Source organism: Pipra filicauda, unplaced genomic scaffold (genome assembly GCF_003945595.2).
Source record: "Pipra filicauda isolate LSUMZ 115617 unplaced genomic scaffold, ASM394559v2 scaffold270_size1042834_pilon, whole genome shotgun sequence".
Taxonomy (NCBI): Eukaryota; Metazoa; Chordata; class Aves; order Passeriformes; family Pipridae; genus Pipra; species Pipra filicauda.
Window position 1 is genome coordinate 413369 of NW_024104388.1, and position 21366 is coordinate 434734.

The 21366-nt window shown below is 35.2% G+C and overlaps 1 protein-coding gene across 3 annotated transcripts in view; it reads left to right on the top strand.

The window, feature by feature from the left end:
• DIAPH2 (diaphanous related formin 2) overlaps positions 1-21366 on the top strand; it is a 199569-nt gene that overhangs the window by 71631 nt on the left and 106572 nt on the right. For all 3 annotated transcript variants that reach the window (XM_027740737.2, XM_027740739.2, XM_027740740.2), the window contains 3 exons: positions 750-851; positions 6341-6580; positions 13563-13692. In XM_027740737.2, the coding sequence (XP_027596538.1) occupies positions 750-851; positions 6341-6580; positions 13563-13692 (472 nt within the window). The remainder of the gene's footprint in view (positions 1-749; positions 852-6340; positions 6581-13562; positions 13693-21366) is intronic.

The following is a 21366-nucleotide window of genomic DNA, read 5'->3' on the forward strand; positions in this document are numbered from 1 at the left end:
CTTAAATAGAAATGGTTTTCTTTAATTAAAAGAATTACATTGTTTTGATTTCAACTGGTCTATATATGAAAGTTTAAATACAAACTAAACTTCTGATGATTATCTCTTAAAACAAAGTGTTCTTCAGTCTTAATATAAATATTTAATACATTTAGCATATCAGTATTGAGATCTTAAGATCATATACTAACTAATACAAATTTCTTTGGGGACATGGATAGGATTGCAAACAACTTCAGCTTTTTACTGAGTTCCAGTATTTTTGCCATCCAAAAGATCTGTACAATTTTGAGATGGTGACCTTTTTTTGTGTAAGGTATTTCGAAGTGTGTTTCGTGCACAGCTACTTTGAATGTCTAAAGATTGTAATTTTTTTTTTTGCTAGTTATGTCTTGTTTTACACAGACCAGTTATTTCTTGATTAATATTTAATGAGCAAGATGAAATCACTAGGGCAAGAAAGATTGTAGACAGACAAAACTCCTTGATCCTGTCAGGCCCTGAAAAATTATACTCTAACCTTTTAATTCTGAGAAGGTATTCTTCAAATCAGAGACTGTAACAGAGGACTTGATGTCTGTATTAAATAATTACTGATTTGATTTGATGTTTATACAGTGTTAAAGCTGCGTAAATAAAATAAGCTTCCCATAATTTCCTCATGCATTTCCATGTTGTGGTATTTTAAGCATGTTATTTTTAATATAGTTTAATATAACAAATTTGATATAATGCCTTGTTTGTTTTAGAACCTAGTGAAGAATCTTCCTGAGCAGAAGGAACTCAATGCCTTAGCTGAATTAAAGGATGAATATAATGATCTTGCTGAGCCAGAACAGTTTGGAGTTGTGGTATGTATTGATGCAATGATCAACTGCAGAATTCCATTTTGTCACATAAAAAGAAAAATTTTAGGGATAAAGTACTTTGGTTAGTGTTTTTGGAAGACCTGCAGCAGGAAAAAGTTACTATCTATTTCCTGTTGAGTAACAATCAAAAAATCTCTCTGAATACATATCAGGCCAATTTGGGTGGGGCCCTGAAGAACCTGGTCTAGTGAGTGGTATCCTTGCCCATGGCAGGGGGGGTGAAACCAGATGATCTGTAAGGTCCCTTCCAACCCAAGGTGTTCTATGATTCTAGGTGTTTTCCTGGAAGGAATTATAGTATGCCATTAAAAGCAACAAACACTCCTGTGCTAGACCAAGTCTTTTGTCTGTTTTGTCCTGAATGTTTATGAAACAGTTATGAAGAACACTGGAGCTTCAAGTATTTACACTTCCAAGAGTCCATAAAAGACCCATTTACTCCATGGCATTGACAACTCCAATAAATTTTTTGTTTTGTATCAAAAACTCTAAACAGCTGGAAGAGTTAATATGCCCATAAGTGTCTTGTGTTTGTATACATATATTTATTATGTGTATATATACATATATATGTAAGTGTGCATATGCATGTAAAATATCTGTGTACATGTACAAACACACAGACTTGCAAAATGGTTCTAGAAGAGGTGTGGATTCATATCGAGACTGAAATTTTCGATTGTGTTCTGTTTCTTTTACTAGCATTTAATACATACTTGTAATGCAAAAGTAGGGATATTGAGTGTTGTAATGGCTGGAACCTGTCTCTGAAGGAAATTATGGAATTAGCATAAATTGCTTTAATCCAAGCTGGGGGTGATGGTGTGATACTGAGGACTACCCAGGACTTGGAAATCACTTTAGGTCTTCCAAGGACCTGATAAGGCCTTAGGCAAATTAGTTCCTGTTTTCACTTCACTTTGCCAGTCCAAAAGATTAGGATGCTGATGATGCCTCTGTAATGTGCTCAGGATTTATCCCCAGCTCCACAGGAGCCAGGTTTGCTCTTGCTGGATTTTTAAGGCATTATGTGCATTAAAATGCATTAAAACAGGAATAGAGGCCTCCTAAAAGGGAAGAGTAAAATCAGCTTTTTACTAAAAAGCTCCGATTTAAGCATAATTTGGCTTCAGAAGTGCCTTTTGAGTGATTTTTTTTTTTTTTCCCCTTCTTCTTTTTTTACAATATTTTTTGGTTGGGGAAGTAACGGAATATGATCTAATGAGATTTTTGTAGAGGATTTAGAAAATTAAAGATATCGATGACTTCTTTTGAAAAACTTTAGCCTACTGATTTTTTTTTCCTCAATAAATGGCATAAAGTTCCAAAAATCTTTTTTTTCAAAACAAAGATGAGGAATTTTGGTAGAAGTCTGATACATTAGTTAGTCTTATGGCAAGAGCTGCAGTAGTAAAACATTACCATCTATTAATTGATCAGTAACAATTTAAAACCCCTTCTTCTCCCACACATTCCCTTTTATAAACATCATCACTATCTTGTCTGTTCTGCTTCAGCCTGTCTCTACTGCATTACTCTCTATAGTTTTTATATAGAGATATTTCTGCATTAGGATGCTACTTATATACCTGGAGATCTTGCCTTTATCTGAGTTAGGATTACTGCTGGATTGAAACTAGGTGGTCCTTGTTTTTTCACTTGATTGTATTGAAATAGCCAGGAAAGTATCCCTATTTCCCAACAGTACCAATATAGATCACTGTTTCATTGATTTATATTTTTGAGGAATGAATGCCTATGGAAAGTTGAGAGAGCTTTCAACCATTTAATGCAACATTATTTAACAACAGCTGCTTAGTCAAACATCTCCAAATGGTGATGTTTGCCTTATGAAGGAACTAAGTTTCCTCAAGCTCGTTTGCTTATTCAGCTTTACCATCTGGTTTAATAAAAACCAGTATTTTCTTTATGGGTAGTGCTTCTGTCTTATTTTCAGAGGCCTCTAACTGTATTACTAGTACTAAAATGCTGATTTTGTTTCTGATTTTGGTTTAATTGAACTATCCATTGAAGTGGAAGAAATACAGCTGAACTTAAACTCTTTACCTGACTGAACTTCTTTTTTCCTATGTGTCCAATTAAGTTTGGAGTTTTGCATTAATAATAATTGTAACCTTGACGTTAGTCTGTCTGTGTTCTTTTATTCCTATCTTAAATAATATTTAAAATGTGTACCCTTATTTGTATGTAAATTTAGGCATGTTAATTATTAAGATATGTTAATTGAATAATCACTTTGCCCATCAAATTTAATAAAGATTGGAATAAGTTGCTTAAAATTTGTGTAGAAAACCCATACTTAGTAAATTATTAACTTATTAGAAGAGACCGATTAACTTAATATTCAGCTGATATGTAAATGAAAATTAGAACTGCATTTTCATTTAGATTAAATGTTAAAATCAATTATGTATTCTAATTAGTTATTGGAACTTTTTGAAGTTATATACTGGGATCAAAAAAGGCAACACAACTTCATATAAAGGAAAGTTTGCATTGATGTTGAAGTAGAGCAAGAAAAATAGATTAACTGAATCAGTTGTGTAACATGAAATAAGCTAGGCAGAATGTTATCTGATTTTTAAATGTAAAACTTCTGTTCAAGAGTTAAGTTTTTTATGGTATGGGAACTGCTGCAGCTTAGTAAGGAAATGCAATTCCATTTCAGTGCCAGTTGAACATTTTTATTATTTTAAAAGCAAAAGTTTCTCAACGTAGTTGTATAGTGATTGCGTATTTTGTGGCCTTTTTTCCTGTTTGACCAGGATTAGCTGTCCTGAACAGTCCTGACTGCAAGGTGGACTAAGTGGGGAGAACTATACAAGTTTATTATACCTGCATTGGTTGAGTCTTTCATTTTTTTTTTTTTAATTGAATTTATTTGCCACTTGTTTGGCCTCATTGTAATTTCTGGAGCTGCTGAAGAATTAATCTTCCTAGAACATTGCTAGAGAAAAAAAAAAGACAACTTTAATATAATATAGGTAAGAGGGTAAGTTGTCTTAGTAAGTTGACAAATTTGTATTAGAGGAATGTCAGCTTTTTCTTAGTAAGTGAGGCAAATTTAATTGTGCTTTTTGCCTTTCTCCAATAGCCTTTGATCCTAGTTTTAATACAGGACTTGAGAATTGAATGATGATAATAAAGCATAAAGAACTGAATAAAGAACTTGATTAGGTAGAGAGTTGAGTCAAGACCTTTATGAAAGCCCAGAAGGGGAAATAATGACATGCAGCCCAGCACTGACAGTGAGCTGGAAAAGAAATACCCATTTTCTTGCTTCTTTAATTATTTGTGGTGGAAGTCAATGTTTGCTGTTCCATGTCTTATTTCTTATATGGCTTGGACACTAATTTTGTGAAACCATAAAGAATTGGACTTTTTTGTAAGTGAATGTAGTCTTTACACCTTACCTATTCCAGCAGATCCCTCCAAGTTCAGTATGTTTGCCAGGCACTGAACACCTGGATTTAGAAACAGGCATATGAAAGGGAAACAAGGGAAGGGTGGGGAGGGAGGAACTAAAATGGCATTTGTGGTCATCATCTGATGATATATATGTGTATGAAAACATTCTGAATTTTTAGGAAACAACCCACCTGAAACAGCTCTTGGGAAATTGTGGAGATACTTTTAAAAGATAATGCAAGTCAGCAAGTGAAATTAAAACTTACTGCTGGTTTGGTGGTCAAACTACCCTGCAATTAAATGCTCAGTGTTCCATGACACTTCAAACACAATATTAAAAGAAGAAAGTACAGTTGGCTGAAGTATTGTCAAGGATTATTCTTCACAAATCTTTGTCACACTGTTCTATTGGCTTATACATGTTTTGCTGCATTTTGTTTTCAGGATCTAAAGCTTTTGACAACTTTTTTTCTGTGTCATTTTGAGTAAAAACAGTAATTGGAGATTGTTCTACAAAACTTAAAGCAAATTATGTGATTAATTTTAATTTCTATCTACTGCAGATTAGTGTAAGTAGATCCTTTTAAGGCAGATGTTTTCAGTATGATATTTCTGAAATACAGAATGATTAGAAGAATAATGTTGCAAGACTTTCAATGATTTGGGCTTATAGAGGCTCACAGAGAAATTTGTGACAATGGAGACTTATAAAAAAAGATCTCTGGTTATGCTGAAATGCTTCTTTTTTGATCCTTTCCTTTTCCTTGTTCCAGTCTGATCATAGGAATTGTTTGAGACCATCTGGAGCGCCTTCATATTTATGCTTATTTTAGAATGAATTAATTTTTATTCAGGCCACTCAAGTCTTTCCTGTGCAAGTTATTGCTGCTGTGTCTGGTAGATAATGCCAGTAGAAAAATCCTGGTTCCTCAAAGAACCAGAGTAAAACTTTGGACAGCAGAGACAGAGGCACACCAAAATCTTTGTTTTCTTGGTCACGATCTGTGATTTGTCACATAACAAAGCTTTTCTTTCTAAGTGCTTCAGGAACACCACTGATAGTGAATACACAGGGGGAGAAATCTGCCTGTATTCTGCTAAGTAAAATGAGGAGTTAGATTTGGAAGATAATCCTTCTTGCAATTAAATGAAAGTTTTTAAGTGGCTTAAATGAGCTCAATACTTATTTTTCTCTTATTTTAAATATGCCTTGTGAATTATAGTGTTCTAAGTAGGAGGAAATAACTGATCACTTGTGCAAAATATGATAGACCACCATATTTTGGTAGCTAGGCTAGTGAATTTGGTATTGGGGATTTAAACTAATGAATATTGTAGATACTTTTCAGTATCACTGTCATTACATGGCTACCACACCATGATTTATGACATCCCACCTTTTTATCAGATCAGGAAGGAATTAGTCCTGTATTACCTTTTGCCAAATGTCTGAAACACAAAGGTGGTTGGGTCCTGGGCAGTAGTTTTACAAAATTTACTTAAAAGGCAGTAAAGCAGGCTGTATGTTACCTGTGAAGTCTGATGCCATGGGATCAGAACTGAGAGTATACCATTAGTATGTCCTTACTTTAGTATCTCTAGGTATACTGTTTTTTATTTAAAAGTTAATTGTTATGAATTTCAGCCCAAAGCTCTTTATCCACCTCCAGAATATTTACAGCCTGTACTTTCAGGCTGATCTTTGGTTCTTGTGAACTGGTAGAACTAACTTACATTGTCTTTGCTTGGGAACAAGGGGTTTGGCAGTGGGTGTTTGTTGCCAGTGAGCTTGGAATTGACAAGTTAAATGGTTTGGAATCACAAAGCACTTTCTTGTTTTTACTGGTTTTTTTCAGGCAAAGTGTATGGTTTGGGGAAAGATACCTGTGAGCAGTTTACAGATTCCTGGAAATGCCAGATAGGCAATGAAAACACACAGACTTCCTGGCTGCATGATGGGTTTTTTTTTTTTAATGCAAACTATTTTGCTTTAGTAAGCTTCTGGTTTTTTATGTTCTGCTGTAATGTTTTGTGTTTTGCAGATGAGCTCAGTGAAGATGCTGCGGCCACGTCTCAATGGGATCCTGTTCCGGCTCATGTTTGAGGAGCACGTGAACAACATCAAACCTGACATCATGGCAGTGACAATGGCTTGTGAGGAGCTGAAGAAGAGTGAAAGCTTCAGTAAGCTGTTGGAGTTGGTGCTGTTCCTTGGAAACTACATGAACTCTGGCTCCAGAAACGCACAGTCCCTCGGCTTCAACATCAGTTTTCTTTGCAAGGTAGGCTGAAGCTGTAAAACTTTGAAGTGCAAATTCATGAAACTCAGGACACATGAGAAAGTATCCTGAGCAGGGAAAAACATTCCGTCAATGTAATTTACCAACTGCACCTCTGTGGTTCATAATGGATTAAGAAAATACAGAGGAAATACAGAGTAAGCATTTCCAGGATGGTCCCTGCTATAGCTGGCTTGGTGCAATGGGGATTTAAGGTACTTTAATTGTAAGTCTGTTCTGAGTTTTCTGGAGTACACAAGTGGAACAAATTTTTTTCAATCTGAATTTGTTGTTTTATCAATAGAATATACACAGAGCTCTGAGTGTGTTAAGAGTAGCTCTGGTTACTCATCTTCCCATCTTCTACCCAGCTGTCTCTCAAGCACTGTCATAGAAATAAGCATTTGGGTTTAAGATGGACATTGTTAACCTTTAACCGAAGTTTAACTTCAGTTGTGGTGACAAAATATGGGATGCATCAAGAACTCCAGAATCTAAAGTAGTTGGAATTTCATGTGCACTACTTGCTTGTTTATGTGGTAAAATGTGTGTAAGGCATTGATCCAAACTTGACTCAGTTTGAAAAGTACCTTTGAAAGTATCTTTATTTTAAAGACATGCAGGTTTTTAAACAGATTAAAAAAAATTAGTGTAAAACTTGCAGAGAATTTTTTTTTTTGGTCTAATCAGAGGATCCAGATTTCAGGTCCCTTTTTTGGGCATTACGAGGAGACCTGATATGTATCTCAAGGAGGTTTAACCCTGGGACAAAATCATACTTCATGTACCCAGCAAGTGTCATCTGACATATTTCAGCAGGGAGAGACTCTGCTTGCTGTGGTTTAATGCAAAGATGTTGCCAACTTCTGATAAAATAAAAATCATCATCTGAGAAGAAGCATATTTCTATTCTTTAATAACTATTAAAAGAGAAGCCAAGGTAAAGGATCTTTTTGGGATCTCAGGCTGCTTTTTCTTTCTGGTTGTAGTGGAATCTAAAGGGAAATTAATGTTTTAAGTGGAAAACTAGTTGTTACCAAGGAGGCAGGGAAATGACTTTGCAGGAATGGTACTGCAGCAGAGTGGAGGTCTGAGAAGTTCGTGCACTCCAGGTGATAGATTTATGAATTGCTGTCAATGCAAATCTCACGTGTTGACACAGGTAATGTAGATTGACTAATCCTGCAGATTGTTCTCTGCTGAACTGAGTAATTGCTGAAGCACAGCTACCTGTGCTTACAACTAAATTCTTCTGAAAATAACGGAGACAGAAATCTATGACTATTTAATTCACTTAATTCAGCATTGCCCTCAGAAACAAAATCCATTTGCTAACCTTTTAAAATTTGTTTTCAAAGTAGATATTTTTGAGGGAAGTGTTCTTTTCTGTTCTCCCCCTCCCGTGAGATTTAGAGAAAATACTTAAATATTCTGAGTAATATAATAAAATGTTGACTGTGCTGTTGTATTTAGGTACCAGGTATATTTTGTGATAAGGTCATGGCTAAAAATAATCACAGACAGTGATGGTGGTTGAAACATAGAAGAAGATCTTGTCAAGATCCAAACATGAAATTATATCATTAATATCTCTACGTATTGATTGAACATTATGAATTATCACTCACAAGTTCCAAACTCAGAACAAGTCACTGAAGTTAATGGAAATGTAGATCAGTGTTCCTGGACAGTGTGACATATGCGTTGTCTGCAATTGAAATTTATTGTTTATTACTTATGTTAAAAGATAGTTTTTGCTTTTTAAAGCTCCAATTTTCATTGGTTTATATATTTGCCATTCTAATTTGAATTAGATTTGTACAGTAATGTGCTTTTGCAGGACTAATTTTTTTCTCAGATGGTTTTGCTCCTGTACTCATGCTTTAATATCATTTTGAGAGAGGTAGCCTTCCACTCCATTGGTGTTTAATTTTAGAAATAAGAGTTGTTTACATAATATTTTCAACAGATTTTTTTTCTTAATTATTGTTAAGTATCCAGATTTTTATTTGGGTGATGACTCTTTGTGCATTGATTATTTTCAAATGATAATTGCAGTTGGTTCCTTTGTTTAGTACTTTTCAAATTCCACCCTCCCATTTTCCACCCAAAATAGTAAGATGACTTTATTGGCTTTGTTTATGAACTAAGACTATGGGCTTTAACTGTTGTGAACAGTATAAAATATTATATCAACTGGGCATATCTTTTACAAGTACCAGCTTTAGTATCTGCCTATAGCCCCCTACCAGCTTTATTACATTATTCAAACAGTCTCAAAGTTTTATTGTTGGTCAATAATTGGTCTTCACAGAGGAAATGAAAACCTGTGCATGTGTGAGTATGGCAGGGGGAGTGTGTTATCCTGTTTAGTGAAATCTTGCTGTGAAATTAAATTTCTAATTTATATTTCTTGGCTGAAGAACACAGTAATAGAAATAAGTGACACCTAACAGCAGGAGCAAGGGCTGTTTGGCAGTGTCCTGTGCCTTAAATGTGTGTGCTTCCTGGGGCATCTGGGTGCTACTGAATTTTGAAGGCTGTGTGAACATGGGAAGGTTTTTCCTCATTTTTTAATTTTTATTTTTTTTTTGATGTGTGGTGTCAATTTGAGAAGGCACTGCTACTATGTTAGAGGTTTTCCTTGAGTAATTTCAAGGTGTCTTCATTTCTGCTCCTGGGGAATAATTTCATCATTCAAGCTTATCCAGAGGAATTTGGGAGTCTTTATTCTGTATTTTGATATAATACCTCCTTTTTTTTTTAGGCTAGTGGTTTATACTATCATTCAGTGGACTTTCTGCCCATGATAAGGGAACTTTTTAATTTTTATTTTTTTTGAACCAGCTGTCAGCAAGGTAGGATATGTCTGTGTACACATTTCTATGTGCAGAATACACACACTTAAGTGATGAATTCACTTTTCAATAAAATCTGATTTTTTTATTGGTTTTTTCTTTTTGTTGTTTTTGTTTCTCGAACAATCTTAAATTAATTGTCCATTTAGTAGATGTGGTACTTACATTATATAATCTGAAAAAAAAGGAAAAAAGGCAAGTATTGATCTGGGACAAATGTTTGGTTTCGGAAAATAAATATTTTTACAACAGAGCTGGTTATTTCATACACAGAAATATGTTCTTGTGCAGCAACTTTTATTAAAACATGATAAAGAAAATAAAAGAAAGCACAAATTCCAACCTATCTGGTCTGAGCTAAAAAGCTAATGCCTGTATTGTAATTGCAAATCCTTAAAAACAGATTATCTTTCTGGATGTTATATTGCAGTGTATTATGTTATTGAAGATAGAAATGATTTGTAAACAACCTTTGGCAGAAAGCAGGGAACTTAATTTTGTTCAAATAAGATATCAGCATCAGAATTCAGGTGCTGCATCGAGACTGGCAAGCGAGAGCAGCTATTCCCATGTATGCACCAGAGAGCATCTTGATTGCCTAAGTATGAAGTGCCCTCTAAAAATACAAATATGGCAGAAAAAGTGCTGAAGTTGAAGGAGGCTGCTGTAGTAATTCACTCAAGGCATATCTTTCTACCTGTTGCTGTGTTTGTTTCATTTGTAAGAAGGAACCAGCTGCTCTCCTGAACCCTAGGTGCAGCAGGAGAACCCTCATGGAAATAGAACAGGAAGAAAAGAGGTTTGCTTTAGGCATGTGCAGGTACACCTTCTGTTCCTGTGGTGGTGACTTAATGTGAAGACTAACAGCAAACCTCCTTCAGTTTTAATAAAACTCTTGTAGCATTCTAGGTGCATCAGTGTCTATTTTATGTAATAAGTAATATCATGTTACTTTTTGTTCATAGTGCAAATAGTACAAGACAAGCTGTTTAACTGGTCTGAGTATTACTGATGAGTGTACATTTATTGTCTACCAGCCCTTGTTCTCTTAAGGTGGGAAAGATTTCTGGGTTATGAAAAGGTATATAATCTCATAAAAAATCAATGGAAAGCTTTTTTATAGCTATAATAAAGTGTCACTCTAGTGATGGCTCATACATAAATTTTTCCTTACATTGGCTGTCACGTTCAACCCTCACACCTGAAAGCTGCATCCAGCAGCATCTGTAAAAAGACCAAACCCATTCTGAAAGTGGATTATGGCATGATTGGCATGGTTTGAATGCTTTATTTAGGTACTATATGTAAAGAGAGGTTGTTGTTAGGCTGATGTTTTTTTCTGGGTTACAGGACATCGTGCTCTGTGTATTACTTGATTTGAACGGGAGCACCGAGTATTACACTCTGTGTACATCCTTTCCCAAACAATGAATCTGCGAGTATTGACCCTCCAAGTGATGCTTCAGCATTCAGCTGGAGCTGCTTTCTGTAGCTGACACTGATATAACAATTTATTTTATTTATTTTTAAACAAAATGTGTTATTCCCAAATTCTGTCTCTCAGGTAAAGAAAGGCCATAGATTCAAAACCTGTATTTTTAAATTTTAACACCACAGTGTTAAAAATTTACCCTGAATTATAGAATTATAGAGTATCCTAAGTTGGAAGGGACCTATGAGTATCATCAAAGTCCACCTCCTGGTCTTGTAAGCAGAACTTAATAGGCTCTTTTTTTTTTTCTTTTGTCCACTTGGATGATGTCTAGAACGGCAGAAATTAGGCTTAACCATTAAGTGCTTACAAGTCAAGAAATATTATGTTTATTAAGCAAAATTGCTGCAAGTAAAGAAGTTGAATATAAAAACTATTGCATTTATATGAAAAGAAATAAAATAATGTGTGTTATTGGATACAGGTATATATTGAATGCAAGTATAGTGCGTGAATACAGAGACTGAAAAGACACAGCCTTGCTGTTGTTAACATACCAGTTCCTACCTTTAATTTCTGTTTTTAATATTTAAATAGTATATGCTAAACTACACTCAAGCCTATATGCTAAACTACACTCAAACCCCACCTGTCTTCCTTTGTCATTATACTGGTGGGTTTAGAACTTGCTTTTTAAATTAAATATTTGATTCTAAAGATCAAACAGAGCTATCTCTATCCATTGTGGTGAAAATAAGGATGAATGTAGCAGAGATGTGTTTATGATTGGGCCAAAGAAGTGAATTTGACAGAAGTGTTTAAGATCTGAGTGAATGTTTACTCCAGGTTTAAACAACACAGCGGGTGCTAATACTGACTCTTGTTGATACAATGTTGCTGTTGGTGACAAAACATGTTTCTGTTGCAATTTGAAAGCAAAATAATTTTGTCCATTTAGAAAAAAAGTGCTTTATCCACTTGATGATGTCAGAGAGATCAAAGGCTGCAAATCCCACTACTGTTGTTCACAGACAAATTGAAATGCAATTTTTTTTCCCATGCAGATGTTTAGCCACTAAATCTATGATTTTTTTTTTCCAAGTCAGAAGAACTTCTGTGTATGTAACACGTTAAAGCACTTTAACTGCATACCATTACTGAGCATTGTTTACTCTCTAATCGCTGAATTGGTATGAATTAAATTGCTTTCTTAATTGCCTAAATACCTTATATTTTTAAAAGCCTGTTTTTCCACTGCACTCATTTATTCTTAACAGGGTAATCCTTAAAGCTGAAAGGCCTCTATTAAATTGAACATCGATGGCAAGCCTGTCATGAGGATTATAGAATTAGAACTTCAAGTGATTTAGAGAATGAGAAAACAAATAGGAGATTTTACACACGCATTTGTGTATTCTTCTTAAATAAATCCTTTATTTCATTTGTTGTGTATGTTGTAGCTTACTTCTGTATGAGAACTGCACTAGATGAGTTAGTGAAATGCGGTTAAAACAACTCTTTGCAGATACACTTGTATGACTTAATTCTTTATGTCAAGTCAAGTAAACTCATCTCAAACTCTTACATACACCTACTCCATTGCCTTTGTGAATAAGAGGAAGTCTCAACTTCCACTAGATCATCCATCAACTCATACATTCCTTCTTTATATCTGCATAAAAATGGGCAAACTAAGAAATTTGATTTTAAATTTGTTTTCTCATTCTCTGAAGTTCATGATGTTCCATTGTGTAGACACCTGCACTCTGCCATTGGATTTAACCATATGTTTACTTGGAAACTTGCCACTGGCCCTATATTTTAACAATTGTTTAAGACATTTTTTTTTTATAAGAAACTGATTCCAGCAGTTAATACTCTCAAGACTCTCTGTTCTCCATTAGCCTATCACTTGCAAGAATAATGCTTTATTTTAGACCACTAAGAAGTGTCTCTGCAGTTGAGAGGACAGTGAAAATATGCAGTTACCTGTTACTTCGCCTTGTGCACAGTTTTCCTGCAGCTTTTCATAAATAAACCTGGATGTATTAAGTTCCTTTTACCTGCAGTCAGGATTATCTTTGCTTTTTTATTGTCATTCTGTATTTCAGTAAGGCGGGGTGCTTTTAATTCATGTGTCTGTATAGAATTTGTCTCAAAGTCTTTAGGCTAAAGCAGCATGTTTTAGATTTTGCTTCAAGAAGGAATTTACAACAAGGAATTACTTTAACTTGACTGGTCAAAGTGCAAATTCTGACTATTAGCATGATGTCCAGCTATGCAGCATTTCAGAAGGATTCCTTTAGAGATTTGGCAGTTGTGGCACTGAAGGAATGAACTAAATTCTGTTCTCTTTAATCTCCGTTCACAGCTATTTTTTATCAAAGGGAGCATTCTGAACTGGTAATGCTAAAATCTCAGAACTTTATGGACTATCTTCAGGTTTTGTTCTCATCAAAATTAATTATTCTTTTAAAAAGTACTCCATAGAGTAGGTTCCTTTTATAGCCTTAATTATGAAGATTTCAAGAAATTTCTTTTCGAAATAATTTGTTTAATTTACAGATGACCAGTGTAGGGTAACTCATTAGTTTTGCTAATGAGTTACATCTTCAGTATTCACTTGATTTAAACATTTTATTAAAAAAAATTCTATTTTTTTTTCTCTTTGCTTTCTCCTGTGTTTACTTCTTAGATTCGAGATACTAAATCATCAGATCAGAAAACAACCCTGTTGCATTTTCTGGCAGAAATCTGTGAGGAGAATTACAGGGACATCTTAAAATTTCCAGATGAATTGCAGCATGTTGAGAGTGCAAGTAAAGGTAAGCAAATAGATAAAGCACCTAAAGGTAATAGTTGTTTGCTTTGACATTAAATGCTTCCAACATTTCATTTGAGATTGTTGGATTATGTAACCTGTAAGCATCGATAATCCATGTGGATTGTGCCTTTCTGCTTTTTATTGACCTGAGAAGAAGTGAGGAGGGAAAAAACCAGTAATAAAACAACTCTTGTGAAAATAATAGAGTGCATTTCAGTGGGGTCCTTTAAAAAATCTCGTCCGAAGTTTTGTCAGCAATATAATAATGATGTTTAGTTTTCTCTTAAACCTTTGAAGTCTCGTTGCTTGAGAATGAGCACCGTGTGTGTGCATGTGCATTCACACAGAGCATGGTTCTTGTTTTAACACTTGATAGAGAATAACAAATATGCTTTGTCAGAATCCCAGGCTTTATATGAAATTCATGTGGTTTAATTGTACTACACAGTCAGTATTTAATACTGAGTATTTTTGGTCAGTCAGCAGCATAAGCTGGTGAATGTGATAGAAAGCTCAATTCATTTGTTGGACATTTTTCATGTGGAATAGACTGTGCTGCCTTGCACACTTGTTGCTGAGTTGTCAAAGGTGAAGGTAGGTGATAGTGCTTGATGAAGGTAACACAAACTTTTATTTTGACTGGGCATTAATAATTCATCAGAAGATAAATACTTGGGGGAGCACAAGAATATGAAGGAAAAGGGAGAAGTAGTTGGATACACATTTCCACTAGCTCTATCCAGGTTTGCAAATTTTTGTCTCTTTTTTTCAGTGTTATCAGTCAGTGTCTCTCTTCAGTGCAGTGATTAGCTGTTAGATAGACACTCTTCTAATTAGCCCATCATTTGCTTTCAGTTTGTGTTCTTCTACCTCAAACTTCTGCCTACTGAGAGCAGAACTCTTGTTTCCCCAAGGACTTGGGGAATAGTTCATCGATCAACCAAACTTTGCTGTTGTTTCATCTCAGACTTCTTCACAGTTTTGTGTGAGTGTCTTTATCATACAATTTTTTTGCTGTTTCTCAGACTTATGTCCTTTTCCAGGTTGTTTTTTTTCCTGCATATAAACCAAATTTTATTCCTATTGATTAAATGTCTCCGTGCCTTGCTTTTTTCTTTGCTGCTGAATTCTTCACTGGCATGGACAAAATGGAACTGATCTTCCTGTACAGGGTTGAGGATGGTTTTGTGTTTTAATGCAGGATAGTGACTGAACAGAGAACTTGTACATCACAACCCTGAATGTACCATGTATATGAGTAAAGGTGCATGTTTAAACAGCACCCAGCTGGCTGCTTCTGCCTGAGCACTGTTGTGGGGACAGTGTTGGACCTGGCCTTGAAGGCATGAAACTGTGTCAGGGGGGGTTTTGGTTGGATATTAGGCAAAGGTTCTTCCCCCAGAGGGTGGTTGGGCACTGAACAGGCTCCCTCCCCAGGGCAGTGGTCACAGCAACAAGCCTGACATAGTCCAAGAAGCATTTGGAGAACACTCTCAGACACATGGTGTGGTTCTTGGGGTTGTTCTGTGCAGAGATAGGAGTTGGACTCAATAATCCTTGTGGGTCACTTCCAACTCAGAATAATCTATCGTTCTATGGTGGAGTTACATAGTCATTAATTGTACTTATGCAAGTAGCAGTTTGGCATCTTATCTAAATTCCAAAAATATTTTCTAGTACTTGATAGTTCTTCTCTGGAGGTGACTTTTTAAAGTTTAATCTTTTTCTCCCTTTCTTTATAAAGTCTTATGGTTTACCAGCCACTTTTGATGATCTTTCATGAATTTTCTTCTGTGGCTGACACTTGACCTTGCAGCTTTGAGATTTTTATAGTTTGATTCAAAGCCTCTGATGTTCTGTAAGTTGACTTCAGGAATTAAACCGGAAGAGTCAGTAAAGTTAGGTTAAGCTGTAGCATCCTAAACAGAGAAAGCATATTAATGGGAGCAAATTTGCTAATAATCCTGATGTTTAGAATACATATGAAAAAGATTTTATTGCAGTTAGATTTGTTTCATTCCCTAAGATAAAAGCTCATTACATTTCCTATAAACAGCACTGACTTCTAGCAGAGCATAAATTACTGTTCAATTTTAATGACCAAAACTTCCCTTTCAGCCCTTCTTTGCTTTCTGTAGCAAAGCAGATTTTTGGCAGAATAAACGTGATTTGTGCAACTCGCTTCAACTGTTCCCCATGGTACTTCTTGGGGTTGGTTAATTGTAATGTTCATCTGCTCTCTCACATGTGGTGTTTCTTCTGTGTTGGAAGTTCACGTGCTTTGCGTGGAAGAGATTTTCACTTCCTATTTATTGTTTGGTGTTTTATAAACCAGTGGTTTTGGGGATGGACAGTTAGGTTTATTTTTCCTGTGGGAAACCTCTTTTGGAATAAATTGGCTGGATGTGAGGGCACTGGCATCAGTTAGTTATATGTAAAATAGAAGGAAATCTACCAGCAAATATTAGCTCTGCATGAATTTTAAATAAAGAAATATGAGCTAAGCAGGTGGCAGTCTGATAACTTAAGATGTATGCTTTTACTTTTTAGTCAGTAAGCAGCCTCGTGGTTTGAACAGTACCTGACATTCCAAATACAAAACTTAACACATTCAACTTCTTTTAAATCTTGGATGCGTATTCTCAATTCCACTTAAATAAAAAGTAAGTCCTCTTTGGCTTTAAGTTCATGTAAGAATAAAGAACCAGCATCCGAGCAACAGCTGATTTATTTTTTTTTTAACAAAGAGCAGATAAAGCATAGAACTGGATTTTAATATGAAAAGGTCAATGGGATTAGGTGAACTGCCCATGCATGTACTAAAATCTTCAATAATCTGATATTAGGTATGATAAAATATTTTATCTTTTTAAAGATGGAAGATCAGCCTAGAGGTTTATGAAAAGGAAAAATAAATTAGGAAACAGTTTTATTGTGGAAGGTATAAGCAAAGGTCAAACTGATTAACTATCGAGATCATTGGAAAAGCATTTTTTCTTACTTGTAGCAGACTGTGAAAGGAAAAGCAATAAAAAATCACAACATTGTGAGGAACTGCAGTCTTTGATGGCAGTGATCTTCCCCCAGTCTTCAGTACTTTCTTCTTGTTCCCTTTGAGACTATGCAAAGCCTTTTTTTCATGTCTCTACCTTGTTCACTTGTTATTCCAGTTGCTGCTTTTCATGGTCTTTGCTCTTACCAGTTTATAATCTGTGATTTTTATTAAATACCTGACAAATTCCCATCCCTTTTTGGGATTCAGTAAAACAAAATTTCAAAACAAAACTAGGAGGTACCTTTCAAGTCAGATAACGTCTGGGATTTCTAGACACAGTCATGTTGTTAAAAGTATAGTTTGGAATTCCTTAGAAAAGAAACGTATTTTGACTTAATTTTGTGTGTTACCTATTTCATTTTTATGGTTTCTGAGGGGTTTGACACTCCAAAGGGTTTTAAGGTGATTAAAATAAATTAGCCATGTATTTTATAATAACAAATTCAGATTTTAAGAGCAACAGTTATAAATTACAGTTCATGGTCTAAACATTGTGCCTGTAAATAATAAAACATAAAAATAAAACGTAACTATGTCTTCATTCATTGAACATCATATCCAGCTCCTCCAAAATTTAATAGTTCTTGATGTCCTTTTTACCTTTGTTGCCAAGAATAGGAATTACTGGGCTGTGTAGAGTCGTGTCAAGTTGGGCTTAATTGTGAATGTGGTATATATGTAATATATTATATATATAATATATATTATTATTAATATATAATATATAATATATTATTATTATTAATAATATATAACAAATATAATGTAATATATAATAGTCTCTCTCAGAAATAATGAGGGCTTTTTTCAGCACTTAACATACCAAACTCTGTAAGTGTTCCGCTTTTTAATTCTTTTAAAGTGTTGTTATCAGCAGCAGAGGTCATTCTGAGTAAAATCATGTGAAAGATGCCTTGGGGGGATGAATTAGGTCTGTGTAGTGGACTAAAAAGTACTGATAACAGGAGCACAGATTTCTCACTCATGTTGACACTGAAATTTATTTCTTTAATTTGCAAGCATATGGTTCTGATGGTTGAGGCATCTCTCTAGAAAGGACATTAGCAGTCAGAAGCACTGTGGAATGCAAATATGTATGTACTGAATATATTATTACAAATAATGTAATAAAATATTAATTTTAAAATTTTATACAGGCAGTTCACTGTGATTTAATGCCACAAGTTTAGAATGAGGGCAGTATTTTAACACTTTCTGTGCCATTGTCGGTTTGAGGTGTAGCAATTTAAAACATAATCATAAGTAGTAGCTATTTTTTTTGTCTAACAAAAGTTTTATAGCTTGTTGCAGTAGAAGAAAGAGTATTTTAACAAAGAGGTCTGCAGCATTTTCCACCTTGCACAGTTTAAATTGCTGAAACAGATTTTGCCCAATCTGGCACATTAGTGGGTATAAAACAGACAATGCCTTCTGGCATGAGAAAGTTAATGCTGCATCTGTGACTTCTCTCTCCCTAATAATCTGAAGTTGGCATTTTACAGCATAATCACAAGTCAGTCCTGCACTGTACAGAGTCTTCTGTCTCTCTTTTCATTCACATAAACTGCAACATTGGACTGTCAGGAACTCTCTGTCTGTTTTTCTGACTGTAGTAAACACACAGTCAGGTGGATCAAATACTTGAAGACTCTTTTCTCTTGTGACACTCCTGTATTTGCATAGAGCATCACCATATTGGTGGTAGTTGTGCATCAGCTCATTAAAACTTTCCCGACAGACGTGTTCTACTTCATTGACAGGCGTTGGGGAAGAGAGACAGGGAAGCAGAAACTTCACAGAGAGTTCTCGTGTTGTAGTTCCAAGGAGCAATTTTGGAAAGATAACTTGTTGGAGACTCAGTGGGATTCTGGATTGACTTACACGCTGCAGAATTGCTTAGTGAATTTTCCCAGTCTTTGAAGGTTTTGAGGATTTTTTTAGTTGCTGTCATCTAAAGTGTAATAAATGGTGTGCAGAATCCTGGTAGTTCTGAATTCTGAAGCTACATTTTGAAGCTACAAGTTGGATTCTTCATTAAGCAACTTTTTGTATAGCTTGCATTTTAAGACTCTACTTTTCTCCCTGAAGTGTAAATATCAAGGGCAAAATGAAAGAATAGTCCAAATGACTCTCGTGGGCTGTTGCTTATTAAAGAAATGAAAGCATTTAAGAATTTCTGGCTGTAGTTAAACCAATTCAAAATTGAAGATAGCTTTAAATGTCTTCTTAAGTTCTGCAGTCCATTGAGAATGTTTTAATACAAGCCACTAGAGAGAGGTGAAAGCTATAAAATAGCACTTTCTTCTTTCTTTTCCCCATTATCTGTTGTTCAGCTTGCACTTCCATTGCTGTGGGGAAAGCTGTTGCACCTCTGCAAGTGGTTCAGTTCAGGTAGTGTGAAAGGCCAAGCTCCTGACATAAATTGAGAATGTAAAGGGAAGTCTGTTGGATGAAGTTGCTCAACTCCTTCTTTGAGGTTTTAGTAACAACAGCAGGTTGTGTGACAACAGCTTTGCCCCTTTTTGTATTCCTTGCTTTCTGTTTACTTGTTCCCTTTGCCTCACTTGCAATTTGCCTTATACCACTGCCAGGAGTTTATGCTCAATTAATAGATACTGATTATAAACTCTGTTTTCAAAATTAACTTAACTTTTAAGATCTTGAAAGACATTTGTAATTAAATTCACATCAAAGTACAGAGAGTTTCTTGATGCTCTGAAGGTAATATCCACGTTGCCAGGAGAATGCTGCTGAATGCAGTGCTGTTCTCACCCAACAGATCTAATGCTTCTGATTCTTTTTCTAAAATTGGGACATCTGTTTTCTAAAAGATTTTTATTTGTAATATGAAAAGTCAGTTCAACTGCAAAACTTACATTCTGCAACCTGCTATTTTTTACAATTTACTCAGTGAGGTAAAAGTGGGAAGTTGGGGGAAAGGCTGCTGTTGACAAGGGAAAGCAGGGGGTTGGCACACACAGTATTTATGCAGGACACAAAAATGAGTATAACAGTTGTCAGGATTCAAACAGAAGGAATCTTACAGGTTCAGATATTTTTCTTTTCAGAAAACTGATCTGTTGATGACAATAAATTTGACTTGAAGTAAAACAATTTTGAGTCAATAATGAGTTGGGTAATATGACCTATCCAAAGCAAGAGGGGGATTTGATGTTCTAATGGATCACTCAGTAGGTCAATGGCTTTGTTCTGTGCTGTGCTTTGGAAAGGAAGTTTTACAACTGCCTTATTCTGATAATGATACTGGCAATACATTGGACACTTCTAGTGTGCTGCTTGTCATTTATAGGTCATTCTTAGCCCTAATAGTTCATCAAAATTCCTTTTTTGTTCTTAAAACATTTACACGGGCACACAATTGCTGGAGCTGAGACAAGCGGATGGATTCTCTAAACCAGAGCCCAGTTCTGTGCTTACATTGATATTAAAATTAGTTACCCACAGAAATTTCTTTTTGCTCTATGGATATATTGAGTGTTTTGGGATCATGAGCACTGTTTGTGATTTCCCAGATGCAGAGGAGAGAAGACATGCTGCTTATGACATTTCTGGTTTTTGACTTAGCAAATAATGGTTTTGGTTGTTGGTTTGGGTTTGGGTTTTTTTTTTTTTTTTAGATCTTCCCACTGTCTCACTTGCCAAGGCAAACTTGTTAATGGCATTTGCACTTCAGTGTGTGTAATATTTAAATTATATTTCCTCACTTTAGATGGCTGGTATCGTTGTTCTGGGAAGCTGAAAATCTGTTGATCATTTATACCTGAAATGTGGGTTTTAACATTTTAGATTGTGTGGTGCAGTTCTTCACCGGATGTGTGTTTAAAATCTCTGTGCCATCCTTTTCTTGAATTGTATCAGGTATATGTATTTTTTTCTGTGATAAGACATACAAAAATGTCATTTGTATGTCTTTTGTAAACATTTGTAATGTGTGTTTGTGATCATTACAAACTATGATGATTTTAGGTTTTGATTGCAGTTGAGATTTCGTTTTGGGTAGGGATTGATACGTATCTTTCTCTTCTCTATAAAGATTGAGAAGAATATTGCAATGTAGAGCTGCTGCACATACATGACTCGTTAAACATCATCTTGGACTGAGAGATAATTAATACCTTAGAGTGAATCTCTCATTAAACTTTAAACCAAGAGTTACTTGGGGCTGGACTTGTTACAAAGTACTTTTACATTAAAATTGTGGTTCACCTCTACTTGCAAATGGACAGGACAATGATATCAGTGTACAATTGCTTTATCTTTGTTTAACTAAGGTAATGAAGTTACTGTTGCAATCTAAAAAAGTGAAGCATAGTGGTGTCTTGCCTTCCTTTACTGCTCCATAGCAGTGCTGTGAGAAGGCAACTAAAATGCAGAGACGGCTGGGGAAGGAAATCTTAGCATGCAAATGAAGTGCAGGTGCACATCTGTGTGGGAAATCTATCTCTTAAAAATCCTATTTTGAAGCTTCTTCAAGTTACATTACAGGACATGGTCATAATATATAAACAAAACACTGTCATTTGGGCAGATGTGCTCTTATTCCTAAACTTTAAAAGGTGCAGGGAAAATTCTGTGTAAGATGCACAAGGTAAAATGGTC